Source organism: Lampris incognitus, chromosome 15, assembly GCF_029633865.1.
Source record: "Lampris incognitus isolate fLamInc1 chromosome 15, fLamInc1.hap2, whole genome shotgun sequence".
Classification (NCBI taxonomy): Eukaryota; Metazoa; Chordata; class Actinopteri; order Lampriformes; family Lampridae; genus Lampris; species Lampris incognitus.
Window position 1 is genome coordinate 42,047,350 of NC_079225.1, and position 17,971 is coordinate 42,065,320.

Sequence of the window (17,971 nt, forward strand, 5' to 3'; positions counted from 1 at the left end):
CGCGCTACGTCCCCCTGGTGAAACTCCTCACTGTCAGGCCGGCGACTCCACATGGAGGAGGAGGAGGAGGAGGCGTGTGGTAGTGGGCCGCCCTCCCCGGATCAGCAGAGGCGGTGGAGCAGCGACCGGGACGGCTCGGAAGAGCGGGGTAATTGGCTGGACACAATTGGGGAGAAAAGGGGGGAGGGGGGGGACACCAGCTGGTACTGATAGTGTGTGTGTGTGTTGTTATCAATGAACTCTGGGAAAAGGCTCCAACAAAACCCAATGCAGACCAAAGAAGTGCTCGTTTTTAAACCTAACGACTAAATACACCATATCACCATGACACGTACTTTTATCTACGGACACACCCCCGAGCCTGCTATCCTGCTGACCTTTGACCTTTGCCTCCACGTAGCATTACAGTTGCTGTCACGTCTCTGGCTACGGCAGCGGAGAATATCAACGATTACGGCGAGACGGGTGTTTGAATCTCATCCGTTCGTTAAAAACGAGACAATTTGATCTCTCGCATCTGGGTTCGAGCCCCGGGGTAGTCCGACCTCGGGGGTCGTCCTCTGTGTGGAGTTTTGCATGTTCTCCCCGTGTCTGCGTGGGTTTCCTCCGGGGGATCCGGTTTCCTCCCACAGTCCAAAGACATGTAGGTCAGGTGACTCGGCCGTACTACATTGTCCCTATGAATGTGTGTGTGTGTGATGGCCTGGCGGCCTGTCCAGGGTGTCTCCCCGCCTGCCGCCCAGTGACTGCTGGGATAGGCTCCAGCATCCCTGCGACCCTGAGAGCAGGATAAGCGGTTCGGATAATGGATGGACGGATGGATCAGTCGCCATTTACCTGCTGTTGGCCACCTCACGTAGAAACGATATTGAAGTAAATCAGCAGCCCTGCAGCCCTGCAGCCCAGCAGCCCCGTGGCCCCGCGGCCCTGCAGCCTTGCAGCCCAGCAGCCCCGCGGCCCCGCAGCCCAGCAGCCCAGCAGCCCCGCGGCCCCGCGGCCCTGCAGCCTTGCAGCCCAGCGGCCCCGCGGCCCCGCGGCCCCGCAGCCCAGCAGCCCCGCGGCCCCGCGGCCCCGCAGCCCAGCGGCCCCGCGGCCCCGCGGCCCCGCAGCCCCGCGGCCCCGCGGCCCTGCAGCCCAGCAGCCCCGCGGCCCCGCGGCCCAGCAGCCCTGCAGCCCTGCAGCCCCGCGGCCCCGCGGCCCAGCAGCCCTGCAGCCCTGCAGCCCCGCGGCCCCGCGGCCCCGCGGCCCTGCAGCCTTGCAGCCCAGCAGCCCCGCGGCCCCGCAGCCCAGCAGCCCCGCGGCCCTGCGGCCCTGCGGCCCTGCAGCCCCGCAGCCCCGCGGCCCTGCGGCCCTGCAGCCCCGCAGCCCTGCAGCCCTGCGGCCCTGCGGCCCTGCGGCCCTGCAGCCCCGCAGCCCTGCAGCCCCGCAGCCCTGCAGCCCGGCCAGGGGCATGCAGATCAACCCCCTGCATGTACTTTAGGTGCTGCAGGCGAAGGAATGTGCTTAGCGGAGCAGTCTGAGCGTCCATCGACTGACAAAAAAACGATATTCTGACCGGCAGACGGCTCATAAATAGAGAAAATGTGTGCCTCCTGTTCGCCAGCAGGTGAAATATCAGCAGACAGAATCTCGTCTTGTCGTCCGGCCCCCGCCCGGTCTTTTAAAAGGGTGGGATGATGCACGGCTGCCGTCGCGCAAAACCACGTAAATGCAGTTTCGGCGGCGCGCTCACTTGCGTCGAACGTCCGCGTCATTCTCTCTCTGACGTGAGTGAGATCGCCACGCCTCGGCCCTGCGGGCGGGTCGAAAACAAACTGTATAATTTCAGAAATAAAACAGCCAGCGAAGCAGTTATTCCTCCACCCCCTCCCCCCCCTCCTCTCCTTGTCTCACATTTCTGTCCTTCCTGAAAACACACGTTTTGTGCGCGTTCGTCTCTCGTCCCACACCGGATGTGTTCAGCCTGACTATGTACGGTAACGCTGTGATTATTCAAACTGTAACCTACACACCTTCATCCGATTTCCAGGGCTGGGGTCAGCTCTTAATCAACATATTCAAAACCTGAGTAAGATTCATGGACTTTCTACCCGGTCTTTTGACCTTCGGACTCATGTGAACAGCTTTCTTTCAGTTTTTTGAGACGGCATATCGGGGGGGGGGGGAGCCTCGGGTCCTGGGTGACAATAAACATGTCTATGGTGTTTTAGGGCTCTTGTAGCCTGTCGCACAAGACGGCGAGGATGCCGTCTACTTTCGGTCATCGTACATGCCAAAATAAAGGCCGTTTTCAGCTAATACGCCGCTTCAGTGTGTGAGGCCCCATTTGTGACTAAAAATACGTCGACTGTTTTGTGGAGAATGCAGCCATCATGAAGCATCTATACATCACTATCACAGCCATCACATCCCCAAGACATCATGAAGCATCTAGACATCACTATCACAGCCATCACATCACCAAGACATCATGAAGCATCTAGACATCACTATCACAGCCATCACATCCCCAAGACATCATGAAGCATCTAGACATCACTATCACAGCCATCACATCACCAAGACATCATGAAGCATGTAGACATCACTATCACAGCCATCACATCCCCAAGACATTGTGAAGCATCTAGACATCACTATCACAGCCATCACATCACCAAGACATCATGAAGCATGTAGACATCACTATCACAGCCATCACATCACCAAGACATTGTGAAGCATCTAGACATCACTATCACAGCCATCACATCACCAAGACATCATGAAGCATGTAGACATCACTATCACAGCCATCACATCCCCAAGACATTGTGAAGCATCTAGACATCACTATCACAGCCATCACATCACCAAGACATCATGAAGCATGTAGACATCACTATCACAGTCATCATGAAGCATGTAGACATCACTGTCACAGCCATCACATCACCAAGACATCATGAAGCATGTAGACATCACTGTCACAGCCATCACATCACCAAGACATCATGAAGCATGTAGACATCACTATCACAGTCATCACATCACCAAGACATCATGAAGCATGTAGACATCACTATCACAGTCATCACATCACCAAGACATCATGAAGCATCTAGACATCACTATCACAGTCATCACATCACCAAGACATCATGAAGCATGTAGACATCACTATCACAGCCATCACATCCCCAAGACATCATGAAGCATGTAGACATCACTATCACAGTCATCACATCACCAAGACATCATGAAGCATGTAGACATCACTATCACAGTCATCACATCACCAAGACATCAGGAAGCATGTAGACATCACTATCACAGTCATCACATCACCAAGACATCATGAAGCATGTAGACATCACTGTCACAGTCATCACATCACCAAGACATCATGAAGCATGTAGACATCACTATCACAGCCATCACATCCCCAAGACATCATGAAGCATCTAGACATCACTGTCACAGTCATCACATCCCCAAGACATCATGAAACATGTAGACATCACTATCACAGCCATCACATCACCAAGACATCATGAAACATGTAGACATCACTATCACAGCCATCACATCACCAAGACATCATGAAGCATGTAGACATCACTATCACAGTCATCACATCCCCAAGACATCATGAAGCATGTAGACATCACTATCACAGTCATCACATCACCAAGACATCATGAAGCATCTAGACATCACTATCACAGTCATCATGAAGCATCTAGACATCACTATCACAGTCATCACATCACCAAGACATCATGAAGCATGTAGACATCACTATCACAGCCATCACATCACCAAGACATCATGAAGCATGTAGACATCACTATCACAGTCATCACATCACCAAGACATCATGAAGCATCTAGACATCACTATCACAGTCATCACATCACCAAGACATCATGAAGCATCTAGACATCACTATCACAGCCATCACATCACCAAGACATCATGAAGCATGTAGACATCACTATCACAGTCATCACATCACCAAGACATCATGAAGCATCTAGACATCACTATCACAGCCATCACATCACCAAGACCCACCCATAATCTATACACAACAGTCAAAACACCAGATCCCTCATTTGCATGTAAACCTACTGATAGCACTCCCTCTGCATAGACCAGTCTGAAGATCATCATCATCATCATCAGTATGAAGAAACACTCTGACACACAGATAGACAGACAGACGGATAGACAGACAGACAGGCAGGCAGACAGACAGGCAGTCGGACATACAGACAGACTGATAGATAGACAGACAGACAGGCAGACAGACGGACAGACAGACAGGCAGGCAGGCAGACAGACAGACAGAATGACAGACAGACAGGCAGGCAGGCAGGCAGACGGATAGACAGGCAGATGGACAGACAGACAGAATGACAGATAGACAGGCAGATAGACAGAAAGATAGCCAGCTACACAGACAGACAGACAGACGGACAGAATGACAGACAGGCAGACGGATAGACAGGCAGACTGACAGACAGACACACAGACAGACAGACAGACAGACAGACAGACAGGCAGGCAGACAGACAGACAGGCAGTCGGACATACAGACAGACTGATAGATAGACAGACAGACAGACAGACAGACAGACAGACAGACAGACAGACAGACAGACAGACAGACAGACAGACAGACAGGCAGGCAGGCAGACAGACAGACAGGCAGATAGACAGACAGACAGCTAGACAGACAGATAGATGGGTAGACAGGTAGACAGACAGACAGAATGAGAGACAGACAGGCAGGCAGGCAGACGGATAGACAGGCAGACGGACAGACAGGCAGACAGGCAGACAGACAGAATGACAGATATACAGGCAGATAGCCAGCTACACAGAGAGACAGACAGACGGACAGAATGACAGACAGGCAGACGGATAGACAGGCAGACTGACCGACAGACAGACAGACAGACAGACAGACAGACAGACAGACAGACAGACAGACAGACAGACAGGCAGACGGATAGACAGACAGGCAGGCAGATAGATAGAGAGACAGACAGAAAGACAGACAGGCAGATAGACGGCTGTACAGACAGACAGACAGACAGACAGACAGGCAGACAGACAGAATAACAGACAGATAGACAGACAGACAGAGAGAGAGGCAGACAGGCAGACAGACAGACAGTCAGAGCGGTTGCCTTGGAAACACCAGGTCAACCAACAGACAGTGTGGTCCGTCCTCAGAGACACCTCAGTTTATAGAGGCGAGGCTCTGGCTGTAATCGCGTTGACATTGACAGAATCCTTAATGATGGAAGCGGATCAATCCCCGGTTCAGGAACCTCGAGGACGAGAGCCGAGAGCCGGAGAGAAAAGGTTATAAACTAATGACGAGATCGAACGCCGCTCATCCCACCAAGAGCCCCACCCACTGCCATTCAGTACAGGAGAAGTGTGAGGCTGTTGGCACACCCTACATATGCTAAGTGTGTAGCACTATACACTGCATACGGTTTGGACATACTATTCATACTATAGTAAAACGCAGTATGCACCGTGTATTACATAGGCCTGGCAACGCAGCCCGTCGTTTGGTGTTTAAACAAATCAAGGTTTATGTAGGCAGACGGCTCAGTGGCCCACTGACTCACAACACAAAGGTTCGAGGTTCATTTCTGGAACGAATCGTTGTGTTACTGCTGTGTTTGTCTGCGTTCCTCCACATGCTGTGGCTCAATGCAACAGTCTCGCGTAACGTAGTAGAATAGTAGTAGAACAGTAGACACTTCATTAGTCATTTTGTACATACATACAAATGAAATTTACTCTCTGTATTTAACCCGTCCCAGCTGGTTAGCTGGGACGGGTTAAATCCGTCCTGGGTACGATGTTAAACTGCAACCGCTGGGTCATCGGCATCTAGACCGGCACCCCCACTTCAACCCTTGGGTTGCTGTGAGGAGGGTGTGTGGACACCCAGCAGGACTAAAAACGAAACCTGTCAAAGGGCGGATGAGTTCCTCTGTGAACCAACGGCCATCCATACCTGGAGAGGAGACAGGGACCACCACCAGGTACTCCCCCTACTGGAACACAATGATGACCCAACCAATGTTGAGGCATCAGCTGTGCTCCTACGACCTCCATAGGTTATGGAACTGATGACGATGACGATGATGATGATGATGAGCTGTGTCGCTAGGAGCAGTGTGCAGCCGCTGTGCAGCACCCGGGGACCAACTCCAGTTCTTCTTTCCATCGCCTTGCTCAGGGGCACAGACAGGAGTATTAACCCTAACAGGCATGTCTTTTTGATGGTGAGAGGAAACCGGAGCACCCGGAGGAAACCCACACAGACACAGGGAGAACATGCAAACTCCACACTGAAAGGACCTGGGACAGCCTGGCGTTCGAACCCAGGACCTTCTTGCGGTGAGGCAACAGTGCCCACCACTGGGCCACCGTGCCGCCCAAGAAAGAAGGGTAAGGCGGACGGACGACTCCACATTTCCCAATAATATGAACTTATTTGAGTCTGTGCCTGTCCGAGCTATTGTCACACCTTGATACCCAGTATCCTGGTCTGGTCGGACCAGCTGCCAACACAGCACCCTGCATCTAATGACACTGACAGAGAACGAGGGATGACTTCGTAGTAGGAGAACTGCATAACCACAGATCCTGTAGGTGGGTTTACTACGGTGGCCGGGACCAGAAAACTCCACCTCTTACACATTTCTTCCAGCCATGGGTTAACTGTAATTCCTGAATTTGCCAACAAAGCGACTGGACCCTTACCAAGGTCTCCACTTGGTCTCCAGCCCTCACTTTGGACATCTGATGTATGGGAGGAACGAACAGAATAGCCCCGTGCTATTGATAAGTAGTCTACTTGGGGTGATAAATTTAGGATGTAAACCATCCGGCACACAAACTACTGACAATCAGCAGGTAACACACGAGGTAGAGGATGAATGTACACAATATGTCTGTCAGTGCTCACATACACGCCGCTGTGTGTGTTCGGACTGCAGCGTATCGGATGCCTTCGTGCATCTGTACTATGTGTGATGTCTCTTGAAGGCCTCACGGAGACAAAACCTGAAACGGACGGATTATAGGTCATTACTGGCCTTTTTAAACACACTAGTTGAAACTAAACAGTCCGATGTGAGATGTTTTAAATTTGAACCAGATAAATAATTTATTTTTTTTGGGGGGGGGGGGTCCCTCCTTTTCTCCCCAGTTGCACTTGGCCAATCAATCCGCGTTGTCAATCGGGGGTTAAGAGTTGATCCCCCCCAGATTTCCTCCATCGCGTGCTCATTCATCAATATGTGGACAATCAAGGTATTTTGGAAACTTTAAAATAAGCTGCAAACGAGACCGGAGCGGGAAGTGACCCAGCTAAACACCCTGCCATCCTTCCCTTTAATGTACGTGGGCTGCTTTTGTTCTTAAAACGCTCTTCTTCATGTGTAAACAGCTCCAAACAGCCACGCCACTCGTCTGTTTGCCTTCACCTACCATTAGCTGCCTTTAAGGTGAGCGCTTCACCACCTGTACTGCATGGCGGCTCAGTTTCTGTCTCTCAAGAAATGTTCTGCCGACGACACTATAGAGCAGTGGTTCTCAACCTTTTTGGGGTCCTGGACCCCCTGCGTATTTTTGATCTACCCTGAGGACCCCTCCACCTGATCTTGGGGGAGGGGGGTTGCAATTTGATAGAAACAGTAGAAACTGCATTTTAAATTGCATTATAGCATTTATTCACTCTTTGGGGCAAAAATAAGAGCTTTCAGTTGTAACTTAGATATAGTTAACAAAACAGAATTCTCATGCAGTAACTTTCAGATATATGTAACAAAACAGAATATGTATTCAGTAACTTTCAGATATATGTAACAAAACAGAATATGTATTCAGTAACTTTCAGATATATGTAACAGCAGAATTTTTATGCGGTAACTTTTAACAATGCAAACGGGAGCGAGATCTCTTATTAGAATACAATAGATTACACTTGTGAAACAGATGTAATTAAAGAATAAAGTCCTGTTACCCTTTATAGTTTAGGTAGATAAAGGTCTCTGTCACATCTGAGTAAAATAATCCTATTTCTATAAATGTCATAGGATCTTTTTTTTAAAGATATTTTATTTTCACGGACCCCTTGCAATGACACCACGGACCACTAGGGGTCCGCGGACCCCCGGTTGAGATACACTGCTATAGCGTATATAGATTACTGACTACTGCCAACTGCTCTCTTCTCTCACATGTCTTTTCTCTCTCTCTCCCCGAACGATGTCTTCTCCCGTCTCTTCTCGTGTTTTGTGAATGGTGCGACGTGAGTCTCCCCTGTGTGCACGTGCAGTCTGTCCTCCTCCCAGGTCTCCATGGCGACGGTGGTCGCCACCCGGACACTGCTTGGCGTCCTCCTCATCATATTCTTCATATATTTTATAAGTCCATTGTAATTGTGTTCTCCTCTTTCAATGTTGTATTGTGTAACTTGTGTAAACACGACATCCATTGCTCGTTGTCCGTCTCGGGGGAGAGAGACCCCTCCTCTGTTGCTCTCCCTGATCTTTCTCCCTGTTTTCCTCCCCTGTTAAAAGGTTTTTTTTAGGGAGTTGTTCCTTATCCAATACAAGGGTCTAAGGACCGGATGTTGTGTTGCTGCAAAGCCCCTGAAGCAAATGTGTAATGTGTGATATTGGGCTACGCAAATAAAACTGACTGGACTTGATACATGCAGTTGTTTCACCCAGACCTGATCCCTGTGCTGTTGTGTCCTCAGGTCTGCCACACGCTCGTGCTAAAAGGCTTCAGGTGGTTCAGCATGCTGCCGCTAGAGTCCTAACTAAACCTAGGAAATGTGACCACACTACACCGACTCTTACCCCCCCCCCCATCATTCACTGAGCTTCCTACCCATGTTAGATCAGACTTCAAGGGGCTTCTGCTGACTTCTGAAATCCTACATGGGCTGGACCCCGTCTTACCCGTCTGGTCCCCTGAAGGTATCCCCACCCTCATGAACAATACAGAGCATTAACTAGAGGTTCAATGGCAACGTGTGCTATCCACAGAGGATGGGGGGGGGGTAGTTTATCAGAAATTGTCTTGCAGGCTCTCAATAGCTCCTATGCGTGTGTTTAAGTTACATTTATTACAGCCTCTTAACATCTTATGCCGTCTTCGTATCTCTGTGCGCGTGCGTGCATGCGTGTGCGTGCGTGTGCGTGCGTGTGTTTGGAAAGGTGTGACTGAAGGAAAGAAAGATGTTTTAAGTCGATAATAAGACCCCTCTTCTGTTCATTGAGTGCTTTCATAAGTGCCATTAGATCTCACGCCTTGGTGAGCCCGGTCCGTACCGGTTCTGTACGAGCGGCACCGGCGTTCGACGCGGCCTTAAAACAGAAGAGAAGTCCTCAGCTGTGTCGACGAGGCGGACTGCGTATCGGTCCAGTCTTTCATCAGAGTCTGTGTTTTACCCCGCCCGGGCCCGTCCGGGCCCACTCCGCTTTCTGGACCTTTCCGAACGACCGAACCCTTATCCGTCAGCGGTTGCTCCGGGGAATAGAGGAACCCCCCCCCCCTCTCTCTTGTCACCGTCGCGACCCACTGTGCCGCTCCTCTGGACGCCGTCCATACAAGGGCGAGGCAGAGTGACGGGTCTTCCATTCATGGCCACCGCGCGCCGCGACGCACGGGGCTGGCCATATAAGGGTGAGAGGACGCGCGTGGAGAGGAGCACGCGGGGTATAAATCCGGTCCGCCGCCGCAACACAAACACAACACCCAGGGCCAGACTGCCGAGGACGCCAACCCGGACAGCTTTTAAGGGAACACACGGGGCGCCGGAACTAGGCACTGCGCCGCCAGAGGGTAAAGGTGAGGAAGGTACACCTCTAAAGGATGTGTGTGTTTGTTTGTTTGTTTGTTTGTTTGTTTGTTTGTTTGTTTGTTTGTTTGTCTGTCAGGGACGTTACAGTACGCGACGTTACTGGTGCACGAAAACATGGCCGCTAGTTCGCGACCCTCGTCTCTGTTTTTTTTGGTTTTTTTGCGTTGTAAAAACAAACGTAAAAGAGCGGGAAAGAAAAGAGTCAGGGATAACGGCGAGAAAAGAAGAGAAGAGAAGGGTAAAAGTCGGCCGTCTAAGTTAAGTGTGTTTACGCGGGAGACAGAGTATATTTGGAGCATTCGCGGTCATTGTTTCAAACCGCCATTTTGGGGGTTGGGGGGGGTCACGTGATCCGGGCCTGCGCCGCTACGTCACAGCGAGACGGTGCCCAGCTCCTCCTCCTCCGTGTGGAGGCCGCATGCCACCCCCGTCTGCGCCGCTACGTCACAGCGAGACGGTGCCCAGCTCCTCCTCCTCCGTGTGGAGGCTGCATGCCACCCCCGTCTGCGGTGGGCGTCCTCCGGTGTCCTCCCACCATCGACAGACGTGTGGGTCGGGGTTAATACCCCTGCCTGTGCGCCCCCACCGAGGCAGGGCAAGAAGAACTGGAGCGGGCCCTCAAGCAGCTGCCCAGTGGGTGTTGGGATGGGTGCAGGGGCGGATCTACAGGGGTGGCAACAGGGGTGGCAGCTGCCACCTCTGGGACACAGTCTTGCCACCCCTGTTGCCGCCCCTGTAGATCCACCAGGGGCGGATCTACAGGGGTGGGAACAGGGGTGGCAGCTGCCACCTCTGAGACACAGTCTTGCCACCCCTGTTGCCACCCCGTTTATAAATCAGATAATGTGTTTTTAAAGTATATTTTATGTACACACATGGTGAAGGTCAACGAGACCCATCACCAAACTCATCTCAAACAGAAGTCGCCGGTTTAGAATCCCCCCTCCCTCCTCACAGGGGCGGATCTACAGGGTGGCAACAGGGGGTGGCAGCTGCCACCTCTGGGACACAGTCTTGCCACCCCTGTTGCCACCCCAGGAAAAAATCTCTAGATCCACCACTGGCTGGGTTACATGCAGAGGGAAAACTTCCCCACGGGATTAAGGAAGTACAGCCTATATCCCGAAAACCACTTTATTTTAGTGAGTTTAACTTCGGAATAGGCTACCACGATTTTATAATGGGCTGCGGGACTGCTGGTGAATAAAACGTGGTCTTATCTCTGATTAGATCAACCGCATCTGGTTTTCTTTTTGTATTACATTAGTTTAATTCATTTAACTCTATTTTCGTTTGCTTTAGTTTCATTTGGTTTGTTTCATATAGTCTAGTTTCAGCCACTATAAATTACTACTATCCACTATAAACTGAATATTTCATTAAAACATGTTGCTCAAATGAGTTGGACATATCATATATATACGTATATACGTATATATATATATATACGTGTATATATATATATATATATATATATATATATATATATATATATATATATATATATATATATAATTTCAGCTGGAATTTGATATGTATTAACTTAAAACTTGAGGTTTTGACCCAATTTATTTGTTCCCTGTATAAGCTTTTTTTGGGGGGGGGGCGACTGGGATAACTGACAGACATCTAATACGTCTAATACAGAAGACCTGATGTTAAATCAGCTGTGCTATATGGGGATTTAACATCAGATATATTACTTAATGACATAATATATGTCAAAATAAGAATAAAATGAAAGAGGTATGGCACAGTCATACACCAAAAACATGGACATTTTGATGGCCGACACTTTTCTTAAGGTGAAATTTGAGACAATCCAATCTTTGAATCTTGGGACAGGATTATTAAACTGGTATTTGTGCAACACACATTTTAAGATTTATATTTTTCTTTTACAAGATTAGCTTTTTTAACAGGTTTTTTTTTCTTATTTAACATACATTCAAAATTTGCCAACCATAAATCAACGTATTCGCAAAAAACTCCAAGAACTAAGGTGTACTTACTTAGAACCAACTTTTTGTTTTCTTACCAGAAAACCAGCTGGCATCATGTGTGACGACGATGAGACCACCGCCCTTGTGTGCGACAACGGCTCCGGTCTGGTGAAGGCTGGCTTCGCTGGAGACGACGCTCCTCGTGCTGTGTTCCCCTCCATCGTGGGCCGCCCACGCCACCAGGTGAGGTGATGCACCTGAAGCAGAGTTAACTCGTACCGTAGTTTTCAACCAGGTCCTCAGGTACCAGTACTGCTGGTTTTCTACCCTACCGGGTAGGTCACTGTATTCAACTGTTTTTTCCAGGTGTAAAAACCTCCCTGATTGGAGGCTGGAATAACCGGAACAACAGGTGAAAGTATAAGTATAATGAACTACCAGGAAAGATAGAAAACTAGTAGTATTGGTGGTACCCAGGGATCATTTCTGTATTTTCCTAATTAAGGAAATTAGTTGCCACAGCCTGGACATTAAAATACAAATTCAATTCCAACAATCCAAATACATGTCCTACGTAATTCCATGTATAAGTAAATACACATATACAAAACCATATACCAGATCTACCAGACTGATATACATATATACACAACCCTGTACCAAATGTACCAGACTGAAAACCACGATAGCTCATCTAACTAGCCAAACCCGTTTGCACTGCAAACTGTGCTGCATTCTGATAACTTTTACTTGTGTCTATTTGAAGTATAATAATTATTGTTTATGATAATAGCTCAGGAAGTAGTAGTAATACGAGTCATATCCAGAGGAATGGCTAGGCAATGGTGTCCAATTGCTTGAACACAAATAGTTTAAATAAACCCACAAAGCCAGTCTTGGGTCGAGGTAAAAAATTCAATTCTGTCCGAGTGTTTAGACAACCCCCCTCAACTCAGCGCCAATATTCCCGATCTCTACCTCTTCCTCCTACTCACAGGGCGTCATGGTGGGCATGGGTCAGAAAGACTCCTACGTGGGAGACGAGGCCCAGAGCAAGAGGGGTATCCTGACCCTGAAGTACCCCATCGAGCATGGCATCATCACCAACTGGGACGACATGGAGAAGATCTGGCACCACACCTTCTACAACGAGCTGCGTGTGGCCCCCGAGGAGCACCCCACCCTGCTCACCGAGGCCCCCCTCAACCCCAAGGCCAACCGGGAGAAGATGACCCAGATCATGTTCGAGACCTTCAACGTCCCTGCCATGTACGTGGCCATCCAGGCCGTGCTATCCCTCTATGCCTCCGGCCGTACCACAGGTGAGCCCGGATACCGAAATATGTTACGTATGTACATTTATCTAGCAAATCTTAAGCTTTTTGGATGACATGCAGTCAGGGACCTGCAGTGAAAACGATGGCAGAAGTTTGAATTCTTACACTGGTGACCACGCAGGTAGTAATGCTGGGCAATATGGAAAATATTATCGTGATAATTATAGGGACTTTTACACAATATTGATGTATACATCATAATAGCTGCTCGCATATCATCATCATTACAATCAGCTGAGAAATGCTTATTTTGAGTTGATAACTCAAACTCCTCAACTAAGTATGTGAATATACCTAAATTTTATATGGTCAATTAAATTGCTGATTAGACCCTTTTTTTTTAATCAAATTTCGTCGTCATCATCATCAGTGGTTCCATTTACTCATTTTGGCAGACGCTTTTGTCAAAGTGACTTACAAGAGAGTCGGCAATCAGTAGATAAATTTGTATGATACCAGTTGGCATCATAGAATGCAAATAGTAATCTTACCCCAGTTGTACTTATATGACGTATTAGAAGTACATCTGCTACATAGTAACCACATCATAGTGAGAGTACACGTCAAGTCAAAGCAGATTTACACTGACACATATCAGCATGACAGACATACTACCACCGTAATAAAAGCATAAAATATCCAGTGCAGGTAGAGGGCACAATAATAACAGCTCTCACAAACTCATATTTACATCACATTGCCACCGGAGACCGTTGAAGGATTGAAGTCGGCCTGGAAGAAAAAGTTTTTAGCTCTTTCTCGAATGAAGTAAGCAAGTCAGTATCTCTGAAGACCTGGGAGTTTGTTCCACCATTTTGTGGCTAAGGGAGGTTGTAGTTCTGCCACAACGCTGAACCGAAACACAGGAAAACACTTTACTCTGCTTGGAGAGAGAAAGCCCACTTTATTTTGTCATCGTAGCTTACAATGAAACTTGGTTTCTGCATTTGACTCGTCCTATTGCACAGGAGCGCTGGGCAGCTGCAGCGCCCGGGGACCAACTCCACTTCTTCTTCCTGTTGCCTTGCTCATGTCTTTTTTACTAACCCACCTACTTAGCATATTTCTTAAAAAAAAAAAGATAATTGAACTTACCATCTTATCAGGTATTGTCCTCGACTCTGGCGACGGCGTAACCCACAATGTGCCCATCTACGAGGGCTACGCCCTCCCTCACGCCATTATGCGTCTGGACCTGGCCGGCCGCGACCTGACCGACTACCTGATGAAGATCCTGACCGAGCGTGGCTACTCCTTTGTGACCACAGGTGAGTCCGACAACACCTGAGGAGAGAAACAAGAAGACTCGACATCCAGACTGTTCACCTCACAAGACTCTCGCATCAAATTCATTCACTCACACACAGGCGGCGATGTAAACATCCCTTGTAGTGTAATGTTGGCATACAGCCCATATTCACACTTTAGATTGGATGTTTGGTGAACAGGCATCAGTTGGGTGGCTGTGGGATTAAGGTTATCAAGGAGGCACACACACCAGGTATATATACCCATTAATGGTGAAATTGCACCTACATTTTTTTTTTGAATCTGGTGAATAATTTTAATTGAAAGAAAGTTTTCTAATGTTGTCTTTGTTTATTATTCCCCAAATGTAAAATGGCAGACTGAATACTCTGTCACTGGCTGTTGAACTCGACACAACTGTTAAGATGAATCTTTTTCCTCTGTGGAGAAAGTGATGGTTTTTTTTAATCTGTTGTGACAAAAAGTAAAAACCATTATTTTTCTGTTTTGTCAGCTGAGCGAGAGATCGTGCGCGACATCAAGGAGAAGCTCTGCTACGTGGCCTTGGACTTTGAGAACGAGATGGCCACCGCCGCCTCCTCCTCCTCGCTGGAGAAGAGCTACGAGCTGCCAGACGGCCAGGTCATCACCATTGGAAATGAGCGATTCCGCTGCCCCGAGACCCTCTTCCAGCCTTCTTTCATTGGTGAGGAGCCGCGTTAACATACCCGGTCGATACTTCATGGCCGAACGCGAGCCGTCCACACACGAGCTCAGTTAAACGATGATGGAGCTGTTCAATTTCAGCAGCAGCAGTGGAATCTAATCTCTTTTCTGGGGGTCAAAATGACTCATTTTGATTGAGAGCTGTTAACTATGACTATTAATATTATATTATAATTGAGATTAAGATAAAATATATTAGGTTGCAGGTGCATTGCTTTATAATCCAAAGATGGCCTGGGTCAGTGTGAACTGTGCGTCAGTTGTTGATTATTTGGGATAAACCGCTTTCACGTTTTCACTGCCGTCATGATATTGACTATAAATCTTTAAGTATCGTCCGATACCGAGCACCAATCAGAGTCATTACTTTTTCTGACCAGTACAGATTTAGACTGTTAGTTTGGGCTCAATGGGCAAAACAACTGAGATCCGAATCCCATCACTTAAGCAACACAGGCTTCCATGTGCCAAAAAAAGCAGTAAATCAAACCATTTTGTGTTTATCTGTGAATTTTAGTTTTGGCTAAAATCTTTGATATGAGTCTCCATTTTAGTCTGGTATCATCCCGATATCCAGTACCAGTATATCCCTGTTAATCAGCGAGTGGATCATGAGGGTTAAGCGCTTCCAACTACACAGTGACCTCACAAAGTGCTACGGGAAGCAATAAGGGATGTAAATACACGCTGTAGGTTTCGGAAAGCACGAACCAAAGTACGTCAGTGAATACTCCGGATTTGTTTCCTCGCACAAACTCTCCTCTCTGTGGATTCACAGGCATGGAGTCCGCGGGCATCCACGAGACCACCTACAACAGCATTATGAAGTGTGACATCGACATCCGCAAGGACCTGTACGCCAACAACGTTCTCTCCGGCGGTACCACCATGTACCCTGGTATTGCTGACCGCATGCAGAAGGAGATCACCGCCCTCGCCCCGAGCACCATGAAGATCAAGGTATGTGCCGTCTTCGGCTGTTAACCCCCACCAGCCCCAAACCCCCTCACCCTGCCCTAACACCCTCTCAGAAGAGGCAGAACTGGACTGTGCCTTTTGGAGTATTAACATAGGAGTACAAATACAGTACCCTTTGTTGCAAGTCCTTTTGTGCCCCGACCAGTTGTACCTTCAGAGGTACAGTCATGTGTGCCAAGGGACCAAAATGTACCTGTGATGGTACATCTGTGCAAGATGGACCTTAATGTGCTCCTCTGGTACCTCCATTTCTGAATGTGCATGCACACACCTACTACCATGACTACTTCTTCTGCTATCATAACACTACTACTCCTACTACAGCTACTACAACGACAACTACTTGTGATAGGAGGAAATGCAGTGGATAAACCCGATTATCGCCTAAGCACTAAGACCTTAGTTTTACTGAACGACTGTCTTGAAGCAAAGGTCATTTTATATCTACAAAATGCCCAATAGTAATATTAACAACAACTAACCATATATCCCTCTCTTGTTCTGCAGATCATCGCTCCTCCTGAGCGTAAGTACTCGGTCTGGATCGGCGGGTCCATCCTGGCCTCTCTGTCCACCTTCCAGCAGATGTGGATCAGTAAGCAGGAGTACGACGAGGCCGGCCCCTCCATCGTCCACAGGAAATGCTTCTAAGAAACCAAACTCTTCCCTCCTTATGTTTCCGTTGCCATGGCAGCCGGCTCAAAAAAGAAAGGAAAAAAAACCTCGACGTTACCTTTGCCTGTGGCTGCTGATGTGAAGACAGACAGACAGCCTTCCTTTACGTTTGACGATGTACAGTTTGTTGTATTGACTTTGTTGTCGTTCTCTGGATTGCGACGTTCGTTATTTATACGTGGATATTTATCGGTTTATAAAATAAACGAGAACCGGGAACTTGTAGTTGTGCACCGTGCTGTCAACTCTGTTGTGTGTCTGTAACCTGAGCAGGGTTCAGGATTTGTGACCCTGAGGAAAATGCTATTTATAGTTCAGAGAGAACAGCCCATCCTGGGAAGCAGGAGTGATGGTCCTTGGGTGGATGGATGGATGGATGTCTGTCTACCTGTCTGTCTGTGTATCTGTCTGAGATGGACAGACAGAATCAGCTCAGGGGAGGGTGCCACTGTGGTTGTGACCGACAGGTATCACTGGGCTGCCCTCTTAAGTTGCTCTATATTTAGAAGCTAGGCAACACGGTAAAGAGATTATTTACTGGATCTGACACTACACCTAAGTTTAGCCACCGCACTGTGTACCATTTGGGCCAGTACCGCCTTCCTTCTCTGTCTCCGAAACAAGTCTCCCCCGTGCAAATCTCTCCCGCCAGCGTCTCCTCACGTCGTCCACTGCCCGACGTGAAGGAAAGGAAGAAAAAGCCCCACAAGCAGGACCGACAATAACACACAAAACTACCCCGCCTCCCTTATTGGACCATCAGGTGCGTCTGAACGGGTTCTTGTCGTGCACCGTATCAGCCCGTAGCTTTCGTTCCCTCTTTATTGATCTGACCGTTGTTTCACCGGGTAGTTCATGAAGAACAGCTTCCCATTTACAGTGGCGGCCTGGCAAAGAGTTGGTACAGCAACACACCCAGGCAACAAAAACACACAAAAGATTAGAAAATAACCTACACACCAGCAGTCACAAAACAACAGCTGACGGAGAGACGAAGCGACTAATAATAATTGCTGGTAGCAGATGTTAGCGGTTGAAAAAGCAGCAGCAGGTATTCATGCGAATGTCTGAAATAATGACGGTGTTTAAAAGCTGATTTGGACCCTGAGAGCAGGATAATGGGTGGATGGATGGGTGGAATGGTCCAACATACTGACCCATCTGACATCCAT

General features: G+C 48.4%; 1 protein-coding gene across 1 annotated transcript; it reads left to right on the forward strand.

The window, feature by feature from the left end:
- Nucleotides 1-9,781: 9,781 nt before the first annotated feature.
- Nucleotides 9,782-17,018, forward strand: actc2 (actin, alpha, cardiac muscle 2). Its single transcript, XM_056294045.1, has 7 exons — nucleotides 9,782-9,879; nucleotides 11,934-12,078; nucleotides 12,833-13,157; nucleotides 14,279-14,440; nucleotides 14,935-15,126; nucleotides 15,925-16,106; nucleotides 16,632-17,018. Exons 2-7 carry the CDS (start codon nucleotides 11,950-11,952, stop codon nucleotides 16,773-16,775), a joined length of 1,134 nt encoding a protein of 377 aa, XP_056150020.1. The 5' UTR covers nucleotides 9,782-9,879; nucleotides 11,934-11,949; the 3' UTR covers nucleotides 16,776-17,018.
- The last annotated feature ends 953 nt before the right edge of the window (nucleotides 17,019-17,971 follow it).

What these genes read in the sequence shown, in the direction of transcription:
- actc2 (XM_056294045.1), top strand. Translation starts at nt 11,950, where the DNA reads ATGTGTGACGACGATGAGACCACCGCCCTTGTGTGCGACAACGGCTCC. An exon ending in CTACTCCTTTGTGACCACAG is followed by an intron (nt 14,441 to 14,934) that starts GTGAGTCCGACA and finishes CTGTTTTGTCAG; the next exon opens with CTGAGCGAGAGATCGTGCGC. An exon ending in CGAGCACCATGAAGATCAAG is followed by an intron (nt 16,107 to 16,631) that starts GTATGTGCCGTC and finishes CTTGTTCTGCAG; the next exon opens with ATCATCGCTCCTCCTGAGCG.